Source organism: Uranotaenia lowii, chromosome 3, assembly GCF_029784155.1.
Source record: "Uranotaenia lowii strain MFRU-FL chromosome 3, ASM2978415v1, whole genome shotgun sequence".
NCBI classification, from domain to species: Eukaryota; Metazoa; Arthropoda; class Insecta; order Diptera; family Culicidae; genus Uranotaenia; species Uranotaenia lowii.
This window is the reverse complement of record NC_073693.1, coordinates 13,444,639-13,471,842: the sequence shown is the minus strand read 5'-3', so window position 1 is coordinate 13,471,842 and position 27,204 is coordinate 13,444,639. Positions and strand designations below refer to the sequence as shown.

Sequence of the window (27,204 nt, the reverse complement as noted above, 5' to 3'; positions counted from 1 at the left end):
CGTACAAGTTAGCAAAACGAGAAATTTGAGAGAGCTCTCGCTCTCTTTGCTTTCGTTTTTTACTCTGGTCTCTCATCATGAGCTCTTCGAGGCGTCGCTCGGCGTCGATGTTGAAAAATGTGCATAGAATTTTCAAGCGTTAAATTTAATTCCCACACTCGGGCGTTTAGAATTTCGTGCACTTTGAAAGAAACAGATTTTTCTTAACATCAATAAAAGACAATAACAGACATATTAAGTAGTGGCTTAGTGCCGCATTTAATCTTTTCAAATTATGTTGATGTAATGAAGAATGTAATATATTGAGATATTCCCACGTATGTGGAAATTCCGGAAAATTCACAGGGTAAGGGAAAATTCTGAGTACTAGGGTTTGTTTCTAGACTAAAATCCAACAAACTCAGTATATAAATCGATATAGGGAAAATCTCAATATATTAACCTACACGCACTTATGTGGAAAACTCACGGGGTAACATAAATTTTTGAGTACTACGATTTCTTTCTAGTATAAAAATCAACATACATAATATAGTGACTAAGTGCCCATTTGGGTTTTTTGAATGAACTTTTCAAGTTAAGTTAATATAATGAAATATCCAATATATTGACATATATGCACTTTTTTGGAATACTCGGAAATTCACGGGTTAAGGGAAAATACATAGTAATACGTTTTGTTTCAAGTATCAAAATCAACATACTTAGTTAAGTGACTAAGTGCGCATTTGGCTGTGTCTTTCAATATAGGGAAATTTTCAATATTTTGAAATACACCTTCTTTTGTGGAAATTCCGTACAATTCACGGGGTACTCTGAATACTACGTTTTGTTTCTATGTAGTTTCTAAATAAACATACTTTGTATATAGTGACATAGTTCCGCATTTTGCTTTGTTGAACTAGTATTTCAAGTAAAGTTTTATAGTGAAAATCCAATATAGTGACACAAACATATGCACTTTGTGGAATTTCCGGAAATACACGGAGTAAGAGAAAATTCTGATTACCTTGATTAGTTTCTAGTATCATAATCAACATACTTAGTATAGTGACTTAACAAACTTTTCAAGTTAAGTTAATATAATGGAAAATCTACCATTTCGATAAGTACACACTCAACCTTCCAAAGTTTTTTCGCAAAATATCCCTTTCGGGAAAATTTGACCTGTAGTTTGTTGGCGTTCCCCCGATATATAAGTAGATATCCAATAAATAAAGTGTCCAATAAAAATTGTTCCCGCTATCTCGGATTTTGCGGAAGAGAAAAATATTATTTAAAAAAATTACATCCAATTTAGATTTTTCTTAACTGTATGTCATTTCTCCATGAAACGATTTTTTTAGACTTTAATTTCATTTTATTTTTGTAAATTTTATTATCATTTTCATAGAACATACTTGGTCGCTAGAAAATCTCAGTTCTTCAGTATATTAGAATGAAGATTAGGATGATCTGAATGTGCGTTTCGTGTCATATTGACTCGAAAAGCTTGTGAAGGTTAAGTGGAATTTCCGGAAAATTCACGTAGGCGGTAAGGTAGTTCTTAGTTCTAGTTTAAAAATCAACGACATCTGTATAAAGATTTCTTTTAATATTTGTATTTTTTTTTTAATTAACTTATAAATTTATTTTCTTTCATGGGTGGAGAAAATATTTATACACGGTTTTGTTGCTTGGGGTCTTTCTAAATATAGGTATTTGTTAATTATTTTTCAAATGTAGAGATATAAAAAAACCTAAGTGCCTTACGTTTGCTGAAGTTTCAAAACATCAGCTATTCGCTAAGCATTCAAAATGATTTTTAAATTGGTTTGATTATATTAAAACCATATCGTAGTCATACATCTTATCATCGCTTATGCTTTAAAATCGATTGAGAATAGGAATATGGCATTTTTCGCTTCCATGTTTGGAAATATTCAGTAATTTTAAGACTTTCACTTTATTTCCTAACTCAAATTATTAAATTATTTTCATGAATTTCCCAATTATGAGTGAAATGAGTTAGACGTGAGAAAAATTGTCTGCAAGTTTTTATTCAGCCGGGTTGCCAAAGAGGCAAAAATGGTCACTCATTTTACTTGCGCAAATCACTCACTACTTGCGCATTTAACAGCAGTGCAAAGTAGTGAACTTTCGCGCAAAGTAGTGAACTTTGAAAAATTCCAGTAAATTCAATTTTTGTTACATCAAAAATCTAAAGACAGCAAAATGTTGGAATTTTAATACATTTTGTAGTCATATTTTTTTTCAAAACTCTACCATCGCTCAAACAGTATTTACTAGCAATGGAATGAAAAGTAGGTTTTTTAGACCACTTTTTTTAACTTTTTGTGACCATTTCATTAAAAAAAATTTAAAAAAATATTTCTTGTCTTCATGATGTAGGCATTAACTTCAACTTTCACATGCATAAGGCAAATATTTTTTTGGACGTGTAACATATGAACTACAGCAGTTTTCGTGAGGCATGTTTTTTCGGATTTTTTTTCTTTCATGCTGAATAACGATAAAACTAGTAACTTTAGCTATATATAATGTTTTAAACATATTTTACTGACATTACAAGGTTTCTTTTGATGTAAGTTTTGTTTAAATCGGTCTAACACGCCAAAAGTTATAACGATTTGAGCTTGTGGTGTCAAATTGACACCACAAGTGCTGATTAGGGTAATGAAATCTAATGCGGATGAGGGTTAATTTGGAAAATGGAATAAAATATTGAATTTTAAATAGGAAAAAGATTTAATATCGAATTCAAATGTAAATTAATCTCAAAGTAGTCGATGATTCCTTTGAATTCAGCTACAGTATTTGAAAGACCCAAATACTAGTAATTCACTAGCTACTTGCTGGCATCCTTAGTGAGTTATCGACTATGATAGTAAGTAGCTAGTGAAATACTAGTATTTGAGTCTTTCAAATACTGTAGCTGAATTCAAAGGAATCATCGACTACTTTGAAATTATCAGCTAAGAGGTTCTTCAAACCTTTGATTATAAGTAAATTAATAATTAAATTAATGAATTTTAATTATTTTTTACTTCAAAAATATATTTATGCAATGTTTTTCAAAACTTTGTCCAAGTTCCCGTATTTTGCAGATTTGGTAAAAATTGATTAAAAGAAAACTGCTACAATTTTTTTTCTCGAAAATCAAAATTACGCGCTTTGTTCGAGAAAGACGATCATTGATGAAATTTTTTTTTTGTTGATTTTCACAATTTTATGAAATGAATTTTTACACATTTTCAAAATCAGTCTCGGAAACATGAAGTGGTAGAAAAAAAACTTATTGAATGTTTTTTTTTTTTTTGTGATGGTCCCACAGGCCCATTTGGGTCCTTCCTCCACCCCATACGCTTCTTTAGAAGTGGGAGGGACTATTTATCCTCTGGATAATTATGTTTACAATATTCGATCAATTCCTGTACGACTTGTTTGTCTTACTCCCGCGTATGTCCATCACCGTACATTTTATTTTTATCTGATACTTCTTCAGATCTTCATCACATCCATATGATCCTTTTTAGGATTGGTCATTGTTTCCGGTTGACTGTTTAACATATTGTATTGTCAGTTTCTTAAAGACATTTAGGTTCGAACTGTCTTTGATGTTCAGTGGCAGGTTATTATACATCTTCAGTCCGTTGTAGAAAACAGAACGTTTGGTCATCTCTTTTTTCGTGTTTGGTAATCTAAAATCTTGAGCTCTTCTTGTATTGTATCTGTGTATATCGATACCATACTGCAGACCGTCCAATAAATAAGATGGTAACATTCCTTTCTTCATTTTGTGTATGAAAATCAAACTGTTGTACGCAATTCTCTGCTTAACTGTCAACCATTGCAGCATATCAAGCATAAGAGCACTTGGAGTATATCGATTGCATCGTAACACTACTCGCATTATCTTGTTTTGTATTCTCTGCAGCCTTTTCGTTTGTGTATCTGATGCATGAAGCAATATGGTAGCGCAATAGTCGAAATGTGGCATAATAACAGATTTTACGTAGATAATTTTTGACCAGAAAGTCATATATCTGCTTATCCGACAAAGTATTCCATATTTCATGGCAATCTTCTTGACAGTGTAGTCGATATGAAACTTGAAAGCGTTTTTTACTAAAACCACCTAGCTTATACATGGAAATTCTGTTTCTCAGTTTCTCATGCATAGTGAGCTAGTGTAGAACAAAGGCGATACAATGCATGGGAGTTTTTCATCAACATGCTCTCTAGCCTAAAATATCAAGCATTCTTCTATTGGCGCACTAATGCTTGTCTATCCAACTTTCATTCATACTCTATAATAATAAAAAAAAATCTCTCTAGAATTTCATCCCGCCGAACATGCCATCTAAAATTTCGAAAAAAATTTACGGCGATTAAAATCTAAAAAAGTTAATAAACATACAACACGAGTTCAACTCCTTTACGCCTTTTTGCTTTATGACTTTTTGCTCCCATATGTTTTTTCGATGCCTTTGGGTCACCAATAATAATCAGTGTAAAATTTGTGAAGATTTGGTTGATTCCGATGCGTTTCAATTTTGTATGAAAGAAGACATTTTTGCACATTAAATCATCCAGAAAATTCAAATAAGCTTGAAATGTAATTGGACTTTGATTTTTGGTTTTGAATATTCTTAAGCTTCATTTTCTGGTAACTTGATAAGCTGCTAAGAATTTCATGAAAAATTTATAACCATTTCAAAATAAAAAATCTAAATCCATTTAAAAGTATTCAAAAATGACAGACTTTGCTTGCTAGAGCTTCTGATAATTTCATGAAATGTTTTTGCAAAGGTTGTATAAGTCAATGAATTCCCTGGCCATGCAAAGCAGTTATTTGAAGTTTTCTATTCTCATCCTACAATTGCACAGCTTTCAAATAAGCAGTCAAAAACGTTAAAGCAAAAAAAAACATTTTTTGAGCAATAAATTCTGTATAACATTTAGTATCTATTCTGGGGAACAAGTTTGATTTTGGTTTGTTGACATGAATCGTACTTCAAGAATCAAGGAATATTTTCCATCCAAATTTTTATTTTTGGGAACTTCCAGTACATCTTTGGCTCTTTCTGAATGAAAAATTTTGTTTTCCCATAGAAAACTACTAACAGCAAATTGATTAAGGATTTTTTATCCAGTCCATTAGCCGAACCGGAATCAAAATACTTTCACTTTGGAATGAAGTTTTTTCCCATAGAAATTTTCATACAAAATTAAAACTCGTTGCGCTAATTCAGGACTGGATGGATCGCTTCTAAAATTTTTAATGCTATTTCTGGTAGCAAAAACAACAAAAAAAGGTATGTGAGGTGTAAAAATTTTAGAATTTAAAAGTCTGTTTCTTATAGAATCTGGTCGGATAAAATAGATAATTTCTCCGTAAAGAAATAACGTACAACAAAAGTAAAAATGTCATTTTGTTGGGTTTTTATTGCACTTTAACCCTCATCCGCATTAGATTTCATTACCCTAATCAGCACTTGTGGTGTCAATTTGACACCACAAGCTCAAATCGTTATAACTTTTGGCGTGTTAGACCGATTTAAACAAAACTTACATCAAAAGAAACCTTGTAATGTCAGTAAAATATGTTTAGAACATTATATATAGCTAAAGTTACTAGTTTTCTCGTTATTCAGCATGAAAGAAAAAAAATCCGAAAAAACATGCCTCACGAAAACTGCTGTAGTTCATATGTTACACGTCCAAAAAAATATTTGCCTTATGCATATGAAAGCTGAAGTTAATGCCTACATCATCTTCATTTCTTGGTCTGTCGGCTTCGCTCTCTGCCCGAATCACCACCCACTGTACCTACTCGGAGAGCAAACAAACACGTTTTGCTGGACGCGGTGCTTGTAGTTCTAGAAATTAAGGAATGATTTTATGTTTATAATTTTCATATTTTTGTGAAATCTCACAGCGTGAATTGCAGCACCTCACTAGAATGTAGATTAAATGTGCTTTCCAATGAATATACTCTTGGTTGGTCCAAACAAAGTAAAAGCACTGATAATCCGGGTACAACATGACGGTGGACCACAAAAACAGATGAAATTTCAATTTGTAAAAAAATCGCGCAAAGTAGTGAACTTTGAAAAATTCCAGTAAATTCAATTTTTGTTGCATCAAAAATCTAAAGGCAGCAAAATGTTGGAATTTTAATACATTTTGTAGTCATATTTTTTTCAAAACTCTACCATCGCTCAAACAGTATTTACTAGCAATCGAATGAAAAGTAGGTTTTTTAGACCACTTTTTTGAACTTTTTGTGACCATTCCATTAAAAAAAAAAATTAGAAAATATTTCTTGTCTTCATGATGTAGGCATTAACTTCAGCTTTTATATGCATAAGGCAAATATTTTTTGGACGTGTAACATATGAACTACAACAGTTTTCGTGAGGCATGTTTTTTCAGATTTTTTTTCTTTCATGCTGAATAACGATAAAACTTGTAACTTTAGCTTTATATAATGTTCTAAACATATTTTACTGACATTACAAGGTTTCTATTTATATAAGTTTTATATGAAGTTCATAATAATTCAAACGACTTAAATAGATTTTACTTTTGTGGTGTCAAAATGACACCAAAAGTCGGAAAAGGGAGTTTTTTTATCCAGGCTTCCAGGGTTCGTCCATAAAAAAAGTAAAGATGCAATATTGAAGAACTTTTGAATTCATTTAGGGTCCCTGAAGAAATTTTTGTATTTTGAAGCTTCTGAAAAAAGTTACAAGCCTTCAAACTTGCAATGGTGTCAAAATGACACCCTAATGCGGATGAGGGTTAAGGAAAAAAATACATAAAAATTATTCGTAAGCTTTTCGGATGAATTTTCAAACTTTTTCCCATCAATTTCGCGATCTTTACCCCTGACCACGTCGGTTTCTCTACGTGAGTGTGCAGAATTTTTTTCTAGCCTTTCGCGTTTCACCGTCGATAACTTTTGACTGACTGCATCAATCTTGATGAAATTTTCACCACTAAGTAAACAAACCATCCGGATCAAAACACTGTCAATAGATTCGCGATATAACAACTAGGGGCACTGCAGTAAATGAAAAGATGCGACAAGATTCTATGTGAAACAGACTTTATTAAAGAAGCTTGCAGCGGTCTAGTGAATATGCATAAAACTTAGAGTCAAAAAGTGAATTTCGCCAGTTCGCCAGTTCGCTGTCAAATTTTCATACAAAATTCGATGATAAAAATTATCATTGCCATTGCCGCCTTAATTGACAGCGAACTTGGAATCAGAAATATTTTCCATTGATAGCTTTTGGCCGCATCGGCTATATTATTCTTGATGATTGCAGTTATACTTTGAAGGAGATAAACACCTACTAAAATTGATATCATTTTCAATTAAAGCAGTTAGGAATCAGCTACACAGCACCTGTGGGATAAATGACTTGATGAAATTAAAATTCAACCAAATAAATTAAAAAATGAAGCTATACATCGCATAGTTTATCGTTGCTTAAGTATTCATGCAAACAAAATGTATTCTAATTTGCAGAAAACGCCACCCGCTACTGCAACCCAGACGGAACCTGGGAGAACTACACCAACTACAACGACTGCCTGCACCTGAGTGCACCGTCCCACATTCCGGAATTCGAGATGCTAATCGAGCTGCCAACGATTGTGTACTACATCGGATACAGCATCAGTCTGGTCACCCTACTTCTGGCCGTCACAGTGCTGATCAACTTTAAGTAAGTCAGAGTAAGGTGGATTAAATTGTGTAAAACCCGATTGTCAGCAACCTGGCATGCAAGTCAGTTAGAAGTCGGTTGTATAATCAATTTGTGTGTGCATCTGTTTCCGTTTCCTGTTTCCCCTCTCTAGGGATCTGCGCTGTCTGAGGAACACAATCCATGTCAATCTGTTCCTGACCTACATCATGTCATCCAGCTTGTGGATTACGATTCTCTCTCTACAGGTAAGAAGCACTTGGACAGATTTTTTGTCTTCTGCTGGAGAAAGTTGGTTTTCCCAGAGGGTGGGTGGAAATTTTCAAACCCCCGTTCCTAACCATGAATAATTTCCTTTAATTTTCCGATTGACTGGCGTTGAATTTTGTGAACACAAACAACTCCGGGGCCTTCGACCTACCTCTGTTCTCTGGTTTGGTGTATGTGGGTTTGTGCCTGCCTGCTTCCGGTGGAAAATCCTCCTACACGTCTTACGCTACATTTCCATCTTCTTCCTGCATCGCTCCCGGTTCCAGATAAACGCAAAACAGGACTTAGTCGACTGCATATTTTTAGTAACCCTGTTCCAGTACTTTAGCGTAACGAATTTCTTCTGGATGCTGGTGGAAGGTGAGTTTGTTGAAGGTTGTGATGATTGAATTCAGCAGCTTGTTTTTGTTGATGTTGTTTCTGGGAATCATAATCAAAATTCGATGATGCCTTTGGCGGTTCAATGTTTCAGAAGTGATTTAAAATTGTTCGGAACAGGTAGCTAGCTCGTTTCTGTGTTTTTGGAAGGAAGGAAGCAGGGCAAGATTCAAAAAAGCTCGGAATATGTATTAGAGCTAACTTGTGATGTGAAAGTTTTACGTTAAACAAAACTTATTCTCCACTGAATAAAATAGATATCTAATAGTAATGAAACTGGATTTACTATCCAGATTGTGCGCGAAATAAATTTCATTGCATCCTTTCCAGTATACTAATTTCAGCAATAAATTTAATAAAACAAAATTGGTTGAAGAATGATGATTCAATTAGTGGGCGAAGCGGTTGTAATTTAGAACAGAAACTCGTAGATTTCAAGTGAAGAGGGTGGCACGAAACAGATCTCTCGATTTTTCAGGCAGCCTCACTTATCATTGAATTTTATTTTCCCATTTCTAGAGCCCCTTTTTGTCTACCAAAAAAAAAAAAATCTGTAAGCTTGAATTCAGGAATTTGAAAAAACACACTAAAACCAAGGTGAAAAAAAACGGATTCACTCGGTTGAACGATAACCACGCCAAAACGAACTGGGTTCGGGTCACTTCACTAGGGATATTTTTCTCATTTTTTCACGCCACTCTGCATAAACCGAAGGATTTGATTAATTGGAAACGGAGGCGATTACACCGTTTGAGTGTTGCTCGATTGGGTTCTGGTTTGATTTTATTTGATTTGATTACTCGGAATAACATACAAATAACATACAAATTAAAACATAGTTTTAAGAATAAAATGACAAAACTGACAAAAATGACAAAAATGACAAAAATGACAAAAATGACAAAAATGACAAAAATGACAAAAATGACAAAAATGACAAAAATGACAAAAATGACAAAAATGACAAAAATGACAAAAATGACAAAAATGACAAAAATGACAAAAATGACAAAAATGACAAAAATGACAAAAATGACAAAAATGACAAAAATGACAAAAATGACAAAAATGACAAAAATGACAAAAATGACAAAAATGACAAAAATGACAAAAATGACAAAAATGACAAAAATGACAAAAATGACAAAAATGACAAAAATGACAAAAATGACAAAAATGACAAAAATGACAAAAATGACAAAAATGACAAAAATGACAAAAATGACAAAAATGACAAAAATGACAAAAATGACAAAAATGACAAAAATTACAAAAATGACAAAAATGACAAAAATGACAAAAATGACAAAAATGACAAAAATGACAAAAATGACAAAAATGACAAAAATGACAAAAATGACAAAAATGACAAAAATGACAAAAATGACAAAAATGACAAAAATGACAAAAATGACAAAAATGACAAAAATGACAAAAATGACAAAAATGACAAAAATGACAAAAATGACAAAAATGACAAAAATGACAAAAATGACAAAAATGACAAAAATGACAAAAATGACAAAAATGACAAAAATGACAAAAATGACAAAAATGACAAAAATGACAAAAATGACAAAAATGACAAAAATGACAAAAATGACAAAAATGACAAAAATGACAAAAATGACAAAAATGACAAAAATGACAAAAATGACAAAAATGACAAAAATGACAAAAATGACAAAAATGACAAAAATGACAAAAATGACAAAAATGACAAAAATGACAAAAATGACAAAAATGACAAAAATGACAAAAATGACAAAAATGACAAAAATGACAAAAATGACAAAAATGACAAAAATGACAAAAATGACAAAAATGACAAAAATGACAAAAATGACAAAAATGACAAAAATGACAAAAATGACAAAAATGACAAAAATGACAAAAATGACAAAAATGACAAAAATGACAAAAATGACAAAAATGACAAAAATGACAAAAATGACAAAAATGACAAAAATGACAAAAATGACAAAAATGACAAAAATGACAAAAATGACAAAAATGACAAAAATGACAAAAATGACAAAAATGACAAAAATGACAAAAATGACAAAAATGACAAAAATGACAAAAATGACAAAAATGACAAAAATGACAAAAATGACAAAAATGACAAAAATGACAAAAATGACAAAAATGACAAAAATGACAAAAATGACAAAAATGACAAAAATGACAAAAATGACAAAAATGACAAAAATGACAAAAATGACAAAAATGACAAAAATGACAAAAATGACAAAAATGACAAAAATGACAAAAATGACAAAAATGACAAAAATGACAAAAATGACAAAAATGACAAAAATGACAAAAATGACAAAAATGACAAAAATGACAAAAATGACAAAAATGACAAAAATGACAAAAATGACAAAAATGACAAAAATGACAAAAATGACAAAAATGACAAAAATGACAAAAATGACAAAAATGACAAAAATGACAAAAATGACAAAAATGACAAAAATGACAAAAATGACAAAAATGACAAAAATGACAAAAATGACAAAAATGACAAAAATGACAAAAATGACAAAAATGACAAAAATGACAAAAATGACAAAAATGACAAAAATGACAAAAATGACAAAAATGACAAAAATGACAAAAATGACAAAAATGACAAAAATGACAAAAATGACAAAAATGACAAAAATGACAAAAATGACAAAAATGACAAAAATGACAAAAATGACAAAAATGACAAAAATGACAAAAATGACAAAAATGACAAAAATGACAAAAATGACAAAAATGACAAAAATGACAAAAATGACAAAAATGACAAAAATGACAAAAATGACAAAAATGACAAAAATGACAAAAATGACAAAAATGACAAAAATGACAAAAATGACAAAAATGACAAAAATGACAAAAATGACAAAAATGACAAAAATGACAAAAATGACAAAAATGACAAAAATGACAAAAATGACAAAAATGACAAAAATGACAAAAATGACAAAAATGACAAAAATGACAAAAATGACAAAAATGACAAAAATGACAAAAATGACAAAAATGACAAAAATGACAAAAATGACAAAAATGACAAAAATGACAAAAATGACAAAAATGACAAAAATGACAAAAATGACAAAAATGACAAAAATGACAAAAATGACAAAAATGACAAAAATGACAAAAATGACAAAAATGACAAAAATGACAAAAATGACAAAAATGACAAAAATGACAAAAATGACAAAAATGACAAAAATGACAAAAATGACAAAAATGACAAAAATGACAAAAATGACAAAAATGACAAAAATGACAAAAATGACAAAAATGACAAAAATGACAAAAATGACAAAAATGACAAAAATGACAAAAATGACAAAAATGACAAAAATGACAAAAATGACAAAAATGACAAAAATGACAAAAATGACAAAAATGACAAAAATGACAAAAATGACAAAAATGACAAAAATGACAAAAATGACAAAAATGACAAAAATGACAAAAATGACAAAAATGACAAAAATGACAAAAATGACAAAAATGACAAAAATGACAAAAATGACAAAAATGACAAAAATGACAAAAATGACAAAAATGACAAAAATGACAAAAATGACAAAAATGACAAAAATGACAAAAATGACAAAAATGACAAAAATGACAAAAATGACAAAAATGACAAAAATGACAAAAATGACAAAAATGACAAAAATGACAAAAATGACAAAAATGACAAAAATGACAAAAATGACAAAAATGACAAAAATGACAAAAATGACAAAAATGACAAAAATGACAAAAATGACAAAAATGACAAAAATGACAAAAATGACAAAAATGACAAAAATGACAAAAATGACAAAAATGACAAAAATGACAAAAATGACAAAAATGACAAAAATGACAAAAATGACAAAAATGACAAAAATGACAAAAATGACAAAAATGACAAAAATGACAAAAATGACAAAAATGACAAAAATGACAAAAATGACAAAAATGACAAAAATGACAAAAATGACAAAAATGACAAAAATGACAAAAATGACAAAAATGACAAAAATGACAAAAATGACAAAAATGACAAAAATGACAAAAATGACAAAAATGACAAAAATGACAAAAATGACAAAAATGACAAAAATGACAAAAATGACAAAAATGACAAAAATGACAAAAATGACAAAAATGACAAAAATGACAAAAATGACAAAAATGACAAAAATGACAAAAATGACAAAAATGACAAAAATGACAAAAATGACAAAAATGACAAAAATGACAAAAATGACAAAAATGACAAAAATGACAAAAATGACAAAAATGACAAAAATGACAAAAATGACAAAAATGACAAAAATGACAAAAATGACAAAAATGACAAAAATGACAAAAATGACAAAAATGACAAAAATGACAAAAATGACAAAAATGACAAAAATGACAAAAATGACAAAAATGACAAAAATGACAAAAATGACAAAAATGACAAAAATGACAAAAATGACAAAAATGACAAAAATGACAAAAATGACAAAAATGACAAAAATGACAAAAATGACAAAAATGACAAAAATGACAAAAATGACAAAAATGACAAAAATGACAAAAATGACAAAAATGACAAAAATGACAAAAATGACAAAAATGACAAAAATGACAAAAATGACAAAAATGACAAAAATGACAAAAATGACAAAAATGACAAAAATGACAAAAATGACAAAAATGACAAAAATGACAAAAATGACAAAAATGACAAAAATGACAAAAATGACAAAAATGACAAAAATGACAAAAATGACAAAAATGACAAAAATGACAAAAATGACAAAAATGACAAAAATGACAAAAATGACAAAAATGACAAAAATGACAAAAATGACAAAAATGACAAAAATGACAAAAATGACAAAAATGACAAAAATGACAAAAATGACAAAAATGACAAAAATGACAAAAATGACAAAAATGACAAAAATGACAAAAATGACAAAAATGACAAAAATGACAAAAATGACAAAAATGACAAAAATGACAAAAATGACAAAAATGACAAAAATGACAAAAATGACAAAAATGACAAAAATGACAAAAATGACAAAAATGACAAAAATGACAAAAATGACAAAAATGACAAAAATGACAAAAATGACAAAAATGACAAAAATGACAAAAATGACAAAAATGACAAAAATGACAAAAATGACAAAAATGACAAAAATGACAAAAATGACAAAAATGACAAAAATGACAAAAATGACAAAAATGACAAAAATGACAAAAATGACAAAAATGACAAAAATGACAAAAATGACAAAAATGACAAAAATGACAAAAATGACAAAAATGACAAAAATGACAAAAATGACAAAAATGACAAAAATGACAAAAATGACAAAAATGACAAAAATGACAAAAATGACAAAAATGACAAAAATGACAAAAATGACAAAAATGACAAAAATGACAAAAATGACAAAAATGACAAAAATGACAAAAATGACAAAAATGACAAAAATGACAAAAATGACAAAAATGACAAAAATGACAAAAATGACAAAAATGACAAAAATGACAAAAATGACAAAAATGACAAAAATGACAAAAATGACAAAAATGACAAAAATGACAAAAATGACAAAAATTACAAAAATGACAAAAATGACAAAAATGACAAAAATGACAAAAATGACAAAAATGACAAAAATGACAAAAATGACAAAAATGACAAAAATGACAAAAATGACAAAAATGACAAAAATGACAAAAATGACAAAAATGACAAAAATGACAAAAATGACAAAAATGACAAAAATGACAAAAATGACAAAAATGACAAAAATGACAAAAATGACAAAAATTACAAAAATGACAAAAATGACAAAAATGACAAAAATGACAAAAATGACAAAAATGACAAAAATGACAAAAATGACAAATCTGACAATTTAGACAATTTAGACAATTTTGACAATTTTGATAATTTTGATAATTTTGACAATTTTGACAATTTTGACAATTTTGACAATTTTGACAATTTTGACAATTTTGACAATTTTGACAATTTTGACAATTTTGACAATTTTGACAATTTTGACAATTTTGACAATTTTTACAATTTTGACAATTTTGACAATTTTGACAATTTTGACAATTTTGACAATTTTGACAATTTTGACAATTTTGACAATTTTGACAATTTTGACAATTTTGACAATTTTGACAATTTCGACAATTTTGATAATTTTGACAATTTTGACAATTTTGACAATTTTGACAATTTTGACAATTTTGACAATTTTGACAATTTTGACAATTTCGACAATTTTGACAATTTTGACAATTTTGACAATTTTGACAATTTTGACAATTTTGACAATTTTGACAATTTTGACAATTTTGACAATTTTGACAATTTTGACAATTTTGACAATTTTGACAATTTTGACAATTTTGACAATTTTGACAATTTTGACAATTTTGACAATTTTGACAATTTTTACATAATTTTTGCATAATTTTTTTTTTTGCTTTGCTTTTCAATTCGAATATGAATTTTGAAATGGTGGCTCCAGAGACCTGTGCAAGGATTCAAGGATCGCCATTTTTAAAGCAGAGATTCTTAAAATAGCACAATTCAATTCACTTTTAGCAATGATCTTGTTTTGCATAAATTATGGATTTAAATGTTGGGACATGTTTGTGCTATTTGAAGGAAGAATGCTTTAATATACATAATCTACACATCTACACATCTCATAAATTTTCAAAAAAGCGTTGGGATCCTTCCAACCTTCTTGTTTATCACAATTTGTCCTGCGGGAAAACAACCACCACCAGGAGACTCAGTTCATCAGTCAGTCAGGCAGTTGCCATGAGGTCGGCCTCCAGTAATTAATTTACCGAATACCAGCAGCAGCCAGACTCCTGATTTATCTGGCGTGTTTTGTCTTTCTCGCCGTCTCTGCCATAATCGTGTTGTCGCTTCATTAACATTCGCCACATTAAGGCAGAGATTTCTGTGGTTTCGTGTACCTAGGTTTGGTTCTGTTGGACGAAATGTGGGAATGGCTCCAGGGCATATTAATTCCCTAACTGGGACAAGGGACAAAAGGAACCACACGATTCGATTCGAAAACCAGTTCCGAGACTCCCATTCTACAATTATTAAATCACTTCTGATTCGGAAAGCTTGAGGGATTTTACTGGTAACTGAAAGTTGCTTGGAGGGAGTTTTCTTTGGATTGTTTCCAACCAAAGACGTTTTCGGATGCTGCTAAGTAGTAATAAACGTTCTCTCAAGAGCAAACAAGAGATCAGCTATCTTTTAATCGTTTATTCCTGTGTGTTTTCTCCTTTCCTTGCCTCCCCCTGAACCGGATGTTCCAACCTTTTGCCAACATACAACAACAGGTCTCTATCTGTACATGCTGGTGGTGCAAACGTTTTCCGGCGATAATTTGCGCTTCAGGAAGTACGCCATCATCGGTTGGGGTAAGTATTTGAAAGTTGACAAAAGGGAAAAGGGGGGAGCGGACGTTTTAATATATGGATTAAGTTTCAAAATTCTCATCTGGAATTGGGGCTGATGTTGAATGTAAATGGTACCTGGGAGCTACTAGTTTAACACTTGTTGGGGGCGGAATTGTAACTCGTTTGTAAAGCGAATTGAACATCTGGCTAAAAATGTGTTCGACAATTTTCCAAGCACAGATAATGATGTAGTTTAACAACAGAAACAGCTTGAAGGTGCTTGTAGTTAATTTCCTGATATTCTCGATTCACAGTTCCCATTTAAATTTGACTTAAGTTATGCATTGAATTTTTCAATTGTCTCTCCACGTTATAATCCACTTATTAAAACGTGAAGAAACAATTGTAAAATTCAATGCCACAAGAGTTTACAAAAAAACTTGAACAATTTCAATTGATTTTTAAATTTACATTTTCAATCATTTTCATATTCAAAAAACAAAATCATGAAAATTGTCAAAATTGTAAAATTTTCAAAATTGTCAAAATTGTCAAAATTGTCAAAATTGTCAAAATTGTCAAAATTGTCGAAATTGTCAAAATTGTCAAAATTGTCAAAATTGTCAAAATTGTCAAAATTGTCGAAATTGTTAAAATTGTCAAAATTTTCAAAATTGTCAAAATTGTCAAAATTGTCAAAATTGTCAAAATTGTCAAAATTGTCAAAATTGTCAAAATTGTCAAAATTGTCAAAATTGTCAAAATTGTCAAAATTGTCAAAATTGTCAAAATTGTCAAAATTGTCAAAATTGTCAAAATTGTCAAAATTGTCAAAATTGTCAAAATTGTCAAAATTGTCAAAATTGTCAAAATTGTCAAAATTGTCAAAATTGTCAAAATTGTCAAAATTGTCAAAATTGTCAAAATTGTCAAAATTGTCAAAATTGTCAAAATTGTCAAAATTGTCAAAATTGTCAAAATTGTCAAAATTGTCAAAATTGTCAAAATTGTCAAAATTGTCAAAATTGTCAAAATTGTCAAAATTGTCAAAATTGTCAAAATTGTCAAAATTGTCAAAATTGTCAAAATTGTCAAAATTGTCAAAATTGTCAAAATTGTCAAAATTGTCAAAATTGTCAAAATTGTCAAAATTGTCAAAATTGTCAAAATGGTCAAAATTGTAAAAATTGTAAAAATTGTCAAAATTGTCAAAATTGTCAAAATTGTCAAAATTGTCAAAATTGTCAAAATTGTCAAAATTGTCAAAATTGTCAAAATTGTCAAAATTGTCAAAATTGTCAAAATTGTCAAAATTGTCAAAATTGTCAAAATTGTCAAAATTGTCAAAATAGTCAAAATTGTCAAAATTGTCAAAATTGTCAAAATTGTCAAAATTGTCAAAATTGTCAAAATTGTCAAAATTGTCAAAATTGTCAAAATTGTCAAAATTGTCAAAATTGTCAAAATTGTCAAAATTGTCAAAATTGTCAAAATTGTCAAAATTGTCAAAATTGTCAAAATTGTCAAAATTGTCAAAATTGTCAAAATTGTCAAAATTGTCAAAATTGTCAAAATTGTCAAAATTGTCAAAATTGTCAAAATTGTCAAAATAGTCAAAATTGTCAAAATTGTCAAAATTGTCAAAATTATCAAAATTGTCAAAATTGTCATAATTGTCAAAATTGTCAAAATTGTCAAAATTGTCAAAATTGTCAAATTGTCAAATTTGTCAAAATTGTCAAAATTGTCAAAATTGTCAAAATTGTCAAAATTGTTGAAATTGTCAAAATTGTCAAAATTGTCAAAATTGTCAAAATTGTCAAAATTGTCAAAATTGTCAAAATTGTCAAAATTGTCAAAATTGTCAAAATTGTCAAAATTGTCAAAATTGTCAAAATTGTAAAAATTGTCAAAATTGTCGAAATTGTCGAAATTGTTAAAATTGTCAAAATTGTCAAAATTGTCAAAATTGTCAAAGTTGTCAAAATTGCCGAAATTGTCGAAATTGTTAAAATTGTCAAAATTTTCAAAACTGTCAAAATTGTCAAAATTGTTAAAATTGTCAAAATTGTCAAAATTGTCAAAATTGTCAAAATTGTCAAAATTGTCAAAATTGTCAAAATTGTCAAAATTGTCAAAATTGTCAAAATTGTCAAAATTGTGAAAATTGTCAAAATTGTCAAAATTGTCAAAATTGTCAAAATTGTCAAAATTGTCAAAATTGTCAAAATTGTCAAAATTGTCAAAATTGTCAAAATTGTCAAAATTGTCAAAATTGTCAAAATTGTCAAAATTGTCAAAATTGTCAAAATTGTCAAAATTGTCAAAATTGTCAAAATTGTCAAAATTGTCAAAATTGTCAAAATTGTCAAAATTGTCAAAATTGTCAAAATTGTCAAAATTGTCAAAATTGTCAAAATTGTCAAAATTGTCAAAATTGTCAAAATTGTCAAAATTGTCAAAATTGTCAAAATTGTCAAAATTGTCAAAATTGTCAAAATTGTCAAAATTGTCAAAATTGTCAAAATTGTCAAAATTGTCGAAATTGTCAAAATTGTCAAAATTGTCAAAATTGTCAAAATTGTCAAAATTGTCAAAATTGTCAAAATTGTCAAAATTGTCAAAATTGTCAAAATTGTCAAAATTGTCAAAATTGTCAAAATTGTCAAAATTGTCAAAATTGTCAAAATTGTCAAAATTGTCAAAATTGTCAAAATTGTCAAAATTGTCAAAATTGTCAAAATTGTCAAAATTGTGAAAATTGTCAAAATTGTCAAAATTGTCAAAATTGTCAAAATTGTCAAAATTGTCAAAATTGTAAAAATTGTCAAAATTGTCAAAATTTTCAAAATTGTCAAAATTGTCAAAATTGTCAAAATTGTCAAAATTGCCAAAATTGTCAAAATTGTAGAAATTGTCAAAACTGTCAAAATTGTCAAAATTGTCAAAATTGTCAAAATTGTCAAAATTGTCAAAATTGTCAAAATTGTCAAAATTGTCAAAATTGTCAAAATTGTCAAAATTGTCAAAATTGTCAAAATTGTCAAAATTGTCAAAATAGTCAAAATTGTCAAAATTGTCAAAATTGTCAAAATTGTCAAAATTGTCAAAATTGTCAAAATTGTCAAAATTGTCAAAATTGTCAAAATTGTCAAAATTGTCAAAATTGTCAAAATTGTCAAAATTGTCAAAATTGTCAAAATTGTCAAAATTGTCAAAATTGTCAAATTGTCAAAATTGTCAAAATTGTCAAAATTGTCAAAATTGTCAAAATTGTCAAAATTGTCAAAATTGTCAAAATTGTCAAAATTGTCAAAATTGTCAAAATTGTCAAAATTGTCAAAATTGTCAAAATTGTCAAAATTGTCAAAATTGTCAAAATTGTCAAAATTGTCAAAATTGTCAAAATTGTCAAAATTGTCAAAATTGTCAAAATTGTCAAAATTGTCAAAATTGTCAAAATTGTCAAAATTGTCAAAATTGTCAAAATTGTCAAAATTGTCAAAATTGTCAAAATTGTCAAAATTGTCAAAATTGTCAAAATTGTCAAAATTGTCAAAATTGTCAAATTGTCAAAATTGTCAAAATTGTCAAAATTGTAAAAATTGTCAAAATTGTCAAAATTGTCAAAATTGTCAAAATTGTCAAAATTGTCAAAATTGTCAAAATTGTCAAAATTGTCAAAATTGTCAAAATTGTCAAAATTGTCAAAATTGTCAAAATTGTCAAAATTGTCAAAATTGTCAAAATTGTCAAAATTGTCAAAATTGTCAAAATTGTCAAAATTGTCAAAATTGTCAAAATTGTCAAAATTGTTAAAATTGTCAAAATTGTCAAAATTGTCAAAATTGTCAAAATTGTCAAAATTGTCAAAATTGTCAAAATTGTAAAAATTGTCAAAATTGTCAAAATTTTCAAAATTGTCAAAATTGTCAAAATTGTCAAAATTGTCAAAATTGTCAAAATTGTCAAAACTGTCAAAAGTGTCAAAATTGTCAAAATTTTTTTAAATTTTTGTCATTTTTGTCATTTTTATCATTTTTGTCATTTTTGTCATTTTTGTCATTTTTGTCATTTTTGTCATTTTTGTCATTTTTGTCATTTTTGTCATTTTTGTCATTTTTGTCATTTTTGTCATTTTTGTCATTTTTGTCATTTTTGTCATTTTTGTCATTTTTGTCATTTTTGTCATTTTTGTCATTTTTGTCATTTTTGTCATTTTTGTCATTTTTGTCATTTTTGTCATTTTTGTCATTTTTGTCATTTTTGTCATTTTTGTCATTTTTGTCATTTTTGTCATTTTTGTCATTTTTGTCATTTTTGTCATTTTTGTCATTTTTGTCATTTTTGTCATTTTTGTCATTTTTGTCATTTTTGTCATTTTTGTCATTTTTGTCATTTTTGTCATTTTTGTCATTTTTGTCATTTTTGTCATTTTTGTCAATTTTATCATTTTTGTAATTTTTGCCATTTTTGTCATTTTTGTCATTTTTGTCATTTTTGTCATTTTTGTCATTTTTGTCATTTTTGTCACTTTTGTCTTTTATGTCATTTTTGTCATTTTTGTCATTTTTGTCATTTTTGTCATTTTTGTCATTTTTGTCATTTTTGTCATTTTTGTCATTTTTGTCATTTTTGTCATTTTTGTCATTTTTGTCATTTTTGCCATTTTTGTCATTTTTGTCATTTTTGTCATTTTTGTCATTTTTGTCATTTTTGTCATTTTTGTCATTTTTGTCATTTTTGTCATTTTTGTCATTTTTGTCATTTTTGTCATTTTTGTCATTTTTGTCATTTTTGTCATTTTTGTCATTTTTGTCATTTTTGTCATTTTTGTCATTTTTGTCATTTTTGTCATTTTTGTCATTTTTGTCATTTTTGTCCTTTTTGTCCTTTTTGTCATTTTTGTCATTTTTGTCATTTTTGTCATTTTTGTCATTTTTGTCATTTTTGTCATTTTTGTCATTTTTGTCATTTTTGTCATTTTTGTCATTTTTGTCATTTTTGTCATTTTTGTCATTTTTGTCATTTTTGTCATTTTTGTCATTTTTGTCATTTTTGTCATTTTTGTCATTTTTGTCATTTTTGTCATTTTTGTCATTTTTGTCATTTTTGTCATTTTTGTCATTTTTGTCATTTTTGTCATTTTTGTCATTTTTGTCATTTTTGTCATTTTTGTCATTTTTGTCATTTTTGTCATTTTTGTCATTTTTGTCATTTTTGTCATTTTTGTCATTTTTGTCATTTTTGTCATTGTTGTCATTTTTGTTTTTTGTTTGTTTGAGTGATTTCAAATTTCAATTTGTCAATTTTTAGAATAAAATTTATGTTTCGTTGTTCGCAAGACTTGTAGTGCCTTGAATTTCTCTTAAATTGATTTTCAAATATTTTATTTTTCTCAAAGGAGGACCTCTGGTATTTGTTGGGGCTTGGGCCATCGCTAAGTCATTCTATTCGATGGAACCATCGCTGGAGCATCCAAATAAGGTAAAATTTCGAAGCAGTTCATCTTCCCTGTTTACTCATCCGGAGATAATTCACACACATTTTTCTTTCTTCCTGAACCATTCAGAGTGCTTTTGTATCAAAAATACACTCTGTCTACACGATATTGGATGCTATTTTTATCAGTGTGTTACTTTATTTCCCCCCATTCTCTGTTTCTTTCAATTTCTGCAGCTCGAAATCGAATGCTCTTGGATGCGTGAATCTCACATCGATTGGATCATCCAGGGCCCGTCCTGTGCCGTTCTGATCATCAATCTCATCTTCCTGCTTCGGATCATGTGGGTGAGTTTATACTTTCGATTTTTCATTTCTTCGTTCTTTACAGCAGACAACAAGCAAAGGCTGTTTTTCTAGTTGTTGCCCGTAAGTGCTGAGCAATTTGAATGACAAGTTAGGTATATGGTTGAAGGTTGTTTATCATTCTCACCTTCCGGGTTTTCTCCTCATTCAGAAGTTATGGAAAAAGCAAGTGTTCTATCTACATACGTTTAGTAGGTTGTAGCCAATTTTTTATGCGAAATTGAACATTCATCACCCGTTTGAATGGGTTTTGTCGCGCTCGAGTGCGTGGTGAGTTTCTTGTTTCTCAGACTACCGAATTGACAGTTACCCATTTGTGGAAAAAAATTACGTTTGTGCGTGAAATATTTGAATGTTAATACATGATGTTTAGTGGAAATCCGTACCGTTCATGGCTTTAAACAGTTGTTCATTTCAATTTTGAACTTTTCAAATATCTCGCTATCGATGTTTCATCCATGCAATCTTTTGTGATACTATCATTTCATCCTCCAGCGGCACTTTCCAATCCAAGCCCCAGAAATGCAGTTTTTTTCCAGCAGCTTTGGGATCTGTTTCAAATTCATTTTTTTTAAATTCATATCCATTTGTATCTTTTCAGGTCCTCATCACAAAGCTCCGGTCGGCAAATACGGTCGAAACGCGCCAGTACCGGAAGGCATCCAAGGCACTGCTGGTACTTATCCCGCTGCTGGGCATCACCTATCTCATCGTTATCTATGGACCCTCGGAGGAGGGCATCTGGAGCCAAGTCTTTGCCGTCAGTCGAGCCACCCTGCTGAGCACCCAGGTTGGTCGACTGATTTAAAAATGTTTTAATCAAATTTAAAAATAGCACATCAGTCAGAATGATCCAAGTTATATTTTCTAGAATTTTTTGCTAACATCTTTACCAAGAGAATGTATTCTACCACAACAATTCACGTGGCCATTTCTCGTTGCAGGGATTTGTGGTCTCGCTGTTGTACTGTTTCTTAAATTCCGAGGTACGACAAACGTTGCGGCATCATTTCTATCGTTGGCGGGATGAACGAAATATTCTGCGGCCAGGCAAAAAGTCAAACAACCATCGCCGGTAAGCAAACTGTACCCAAACATGTGTACCACATACAATTTAGTCGCAGACGCTCATGAATACTCATGTCGGGTACATTCCGGCAAACATTAGACGCTGGATTCGGTGGAATCATATTCGCGGGCACGGTTAATTTCTGTTTTTGTCATTTCTGAGCTTTAATGTGGGAAAGCGAAACCACAGCTCTCTGGAGCCACAACTTTCGTTGACGGTCTTTAATTTAGATTCTTTTTCCAATCTGGATGATTTTGAAGAAAATTAAAAAAATAGAATAATAATTAAAAATTTTCAAAATAAAATGAGTGGCTCCAGAGAGTGATGGAGTTTTTTACAAATAAATTTAAGAATTTTTACTTATCAAAAAGAAAAATTTCAAACATTTTTTTTCCTTTTTCCAACTGCCCACCACTTTTGCTGGTGCTTTTGATGTTTTTTCCCCGCGAAAACGCAACTAACTCGAACTGGATCGGATGTACCGTAAAATTACTGTCTCAAACCACCCGGTTCCGTTGTTGTGTGTAAAACCAATCAATCAATCAATCATCGTGACGCCTTGCCTGTCGGTCGGTCGATCACCATCATCACATCACCGTCATCATCATCATCATCGGCAACGATAATCCAAACGCCACCAATATCATACATGCAATCGGCTCGTTACAATTTTCAAATTACACCGCACAAACAACTGACTGACTGGGTTTTTCTCGCTCCTCGTTGAATCCCGGATACCCGACGCGGGTCCTGGATGAAATTGAATGGATTATGGATGGAATGGAAATCGCGTGAAACATGGACCAACCTATTTTCCGGCAAAACAAAAAGCAGACCGACCAAAGATTACTCGCCGAGATCCCGGACGGAAAGCATACGGTTGGTATATGAAAGTAGATTTGATCGGCTTCCTAACCTATGTTCTGTGTGACTTTAATTAAAGTTTTGTTTTTATCATTTTTCCTTAAAAATATATTCTTGGTATAAAAATTCAAGTATACTCTACCCCAGATCTACAATCGTTCCCCAGAATTAAACTCTAAACGAACTTAGAGCGTAGAAATCTGGAATCTCGAATCTCGATTTTTGACACCCGAATTTTGAATCTTCTACTAACGAATCTCTATACTCTTATGTCTCACCTCGACTCTCAATTTTTGACTCTCAACTCTCGATTCTTTTCCCCGTGACTCTCTGTTTTTGACTCCATATTAACAGATTTCGACTCTCAACTCTCCATTTTTTACTTCCTACTCAAAACAGTCAATTTCGACTGTCGAATTTCGAATTTCGAATCTGAAATCAACTCTCCTAATTCCTAATCTTGAACTTTGAATCTCAAATAACAAGCCTAGAACCTTGAATTTCGAATTTTGAAGTTCGATTCTCAACTTTCAACTCTCATCTCTCGACTCTAGATTTTCGATTCTCAATTTTCAAATATTACCTTGACTTCTTTCTCTCGAATCTCTTATTCTTAATCTTGGATTTTGAACATCGAAATTCGATTCTCAAATTTAAAATTCAAAATCCTTACACTTGACCTTTGGTTGTCGACTGTGGATACTTGTTCTCGAAGTTTGACACTCGATTCTTGACTCTCGAATCTTGACTTTTCACTTTCGACTTTCGATTCTAGGAAATCAGAACTCGACTCTTCGCTCTCTTTTCTATACTGGCGATTTTCGGCACTCGAATGCCTAATCTCTAATTACTCTCGAATCGCGAATGTTTAACATCAGCTCTCAAATTCCCTATCTCAAATTTTGAATCTCGAATAATCAATCTAGAATCTCGACTCAAACCTCTTTACTTACCACTATCGACTCACGAAATCAATTCTTGAATCTCAACTCAACTCTTCTCTAGATTTTCGACTTTCTATTCTCAAATCTTAACACTCAATTCTCTATTCGTTACTCTCGACGCTCGATATTTGAAACTCGACCCTCAAACAAGGTTTACGAAATCACAGAAAAATCTATAATTTCACAAAATGCTGAGCAAATTTTCATCCCAGAATCTGTGTCACCAATATAGAATTTTGGAAATAATCTCTATTTTCACTGATTTTTTGAATTTTGTACGTATTTCCAAAATTATAAATTTTATGTAAACGTAAATTTTGGCTTTCTGAATTTTTGGGAAGTCATGCTAAGTTTGTAATGTTAATTTATTTTTCTTCAGTGAAATGTGAAAAAGACTCATTTCTATCTCATTTTTGACTTTTCAAAAAAAAAAAAAATGTGTACTGTTCCCATCACAGAAAACTATCACAGTATTTTTTAGTAGAATAACAGAAAGTCAGATTTTTTTTTCGTTAAAACACAGGGTTTATTTCGATAACATTACCCTCGAATCGAAAGTTAATTTATTACGCTAGACTTTCGACCCTCGTGTCATGAATTCTTACTCTCGAATATAAAATTATTGTCTTGAACCTCGAATCTTTAATTTCGATACTCGACCCACGACACTAAATTTTCGACTCTTGACTCTTGTTTGTCGGGGCTTGACTTTCAACTGAGTGCTCTCAATTGTGCTATTTACTTTCTATTTTCTTTACTCGACTCTTCACACTCAAATCCTGAATCTCGAGTCTTGATTCTTGAATCCAGAATTTTGAATCTTGAATCTCGATTTTCAGAACAAGATTCTCAAATTGCGAACCTAAAATATTCAGAGTCGTTTGAAATTATCAGCTGACTTTATTGCAGTGTATCGGTCAGTTCAATTCCAACTAGATTCATACACTCAGAAAAATACTATTATATATACCATAGGATTCTCTTATGAAGTGGCGCCATAAAAAAAATCTATGAAATTCATAAGGTTGTCTTATGAAGCGAATGAATTCTTCAGATGAACACCTGCTTCAATGAGAGGTTGTTGCTTTTCATTAGAGGGTCTTATGGAAACAGAAAATTTTACGTTTGAAGAGAAAATATCAAGATAATTGATGCTAATAACGATCAGTTTATTTTCTGGGTAATTTGTTGTTTGTTTACAATAACATCATGATCACCATAATAAACATAAAAATATGTGTTATCAAATAATTTGAACGTTCACAAAGAAATAAACTTACTGTTACTTGTAGAGTAACAAAATCACTTTCAACTTTGAAAAACACTGATGGCTCCACCACTGGTTAGTGCTTGGTACAACGACGCAAAAATGACTGATGGAATGAATGTGTTCATTATTTTTTCACAATGCCGCGTCTTCTATTTTTCATAAGAACTTCGTATGAATATTGAAAGAATTTCATAAGTCTTATGAAAAATTAGTTTGGACGCAAAAAAAGTGGTTCATAAGATGTATCTTATGAAATTTATAATAAGATTTCCTCTGAGTGTACGAGAATGAACAGAAAGCTCAGTCTCGAAAGCACTCTGCACAATCATTCACCAAATGGCAACATTGGTGTTCAGTAGGGAGTTTGTGGGACGAATGTGGGGAACAAAACTATGACAAAATTATGACACAAATATGACAAAAATTTGGCAACAAAATGACAAAAAATGACTAATGTCGTAAAAGTATGACAACATTATGACAAAAAATCTGACAAATATGACTGACATTTACAATACAATGAAAAAATATTTACTAACACAACTCTGTCGAAAATATGACAAATGTGATAAAAATATGACAATATTTTAACAAAAATAATTGTCAAAAATATGATAAATGTAACAAAACTATGACAAGGTAAACTATAGCAAAAATATGACAACAAATTGACAAAATCATGTCAAGAAAATGTGATAAAAATCAGAGAAATTAATATATTTGAAAATTTGAAATTAAAAGAACAAATATCCTACTATGTCGTCAAACTATGTAAAAATGTGACTAAGTCAATTCAATCCTCAAGAAATTTCTCTTCATCTATCCTCCTGTCCCCCTTTAAATAATCGTATGGTCTTAGCGATTTTCAAGTCGTATTTTCTTTTCGAACCCCAATTCACAATTTTAAAAAATGGCAAAAACAAATGCTTGCTGAAAGTATCGCGCAACTTGAATGCTTAAGCTGCCGTCACTGATCGAATACAGTGAGTTACAGAAATGCTTAAGCGAAAGACGCTTTCGTAGCAGTCGAGTGAAATAAGTTAGTTCGGGTTTACGAGTGAGCTTTCTACTGGCTGATAGACAAACTCACACAGTTTCTGTAAGCACGAATATGACCGAGCCGATCAGAAGCTTTTACATTTGTTGACTTTTCTATTCCGTTCATTTCAGTTATAGCTTTTTACACTGATAGAAAATCACAGTCAGCACCATTCGTGCTTTCAGAAAATTTGCAGCCCTGCTCTCGACTCTTGACTCTCGACTTATGGCTCTAAGCACTCAATTTCAAATCTCGAATCTGGAATGTTTAAGAGATACTCAAGTCTCGACTCTCGATTGCCAACTCTCAACTTCCGACTCTTGACTTTCGACTCACAGTTTCCGACTTTCAACTCCAAATTTTACGACTCTCGAATTTCTATT

General features: G+C 30.0%; 1 protein-coding gene across 10 annotated transcripts in view; it reads left to right on the top strand.

Moving 5' to 3' along the window:
• The window catches only part of LOC129754978 (diuretic hormone receptor-like), a 138,380-nt gene that overhangs the window by 99,367 nt on the left and 11,809 nt on the right, over positions 1 to 27,204 (top strand). For 6 of the 10 annotated variants that reach the window (XR_008739133.1, XM_055751253.1, XM_055751254.1 and 3 more), the window contains 9 exons: positions 7,541 to 7,739; positions 7,873 to 7,966; positions 8,255 to 8,348; positions 15,768 to 15,848; positions 21,232 to 21,314; positions 21,507 to 21,617; positions 22,237 to 22,425; positions 22,580 to 22,710; positions 23,536 to 23,583. Coding sequence is in view for 7 of the 10 variants with exons in the window: in XM_055751253.1 (XP_055607228.1) it covers positions 7,541 to 7,739; positions 7,873 to 7,966; positions 8,255 to 8,348; positions 15,768 to 15,848; positions 21,232 to 21,314; positions 21,507 to 21,617; positions 22,237 to 22,425; positions 22,580 to 22,710; positions 23,536 to 23,583 (1,030 nt within the window). In the remaining 3 variants the exon portion in view is untranslated. The remainder of the gene's footprint in view (positions 1 to 7,540; positions 7,740 to 7,872; positions 7,967 to 8,254; positions 8,349 to 15,767; positions 15,849 to 21,231; positions 21,315 to 21,506; positions 21,618 to 22,236; positions 22,426 to 22,579; positions 22,711 to 23,535; positions 23,584 to 27,204) is intronic. The other 4 variants (XR_008739134.1, XM_055751258.1, XR_008739135.1 and 1 more) reach the window with 2 other exon arrangements.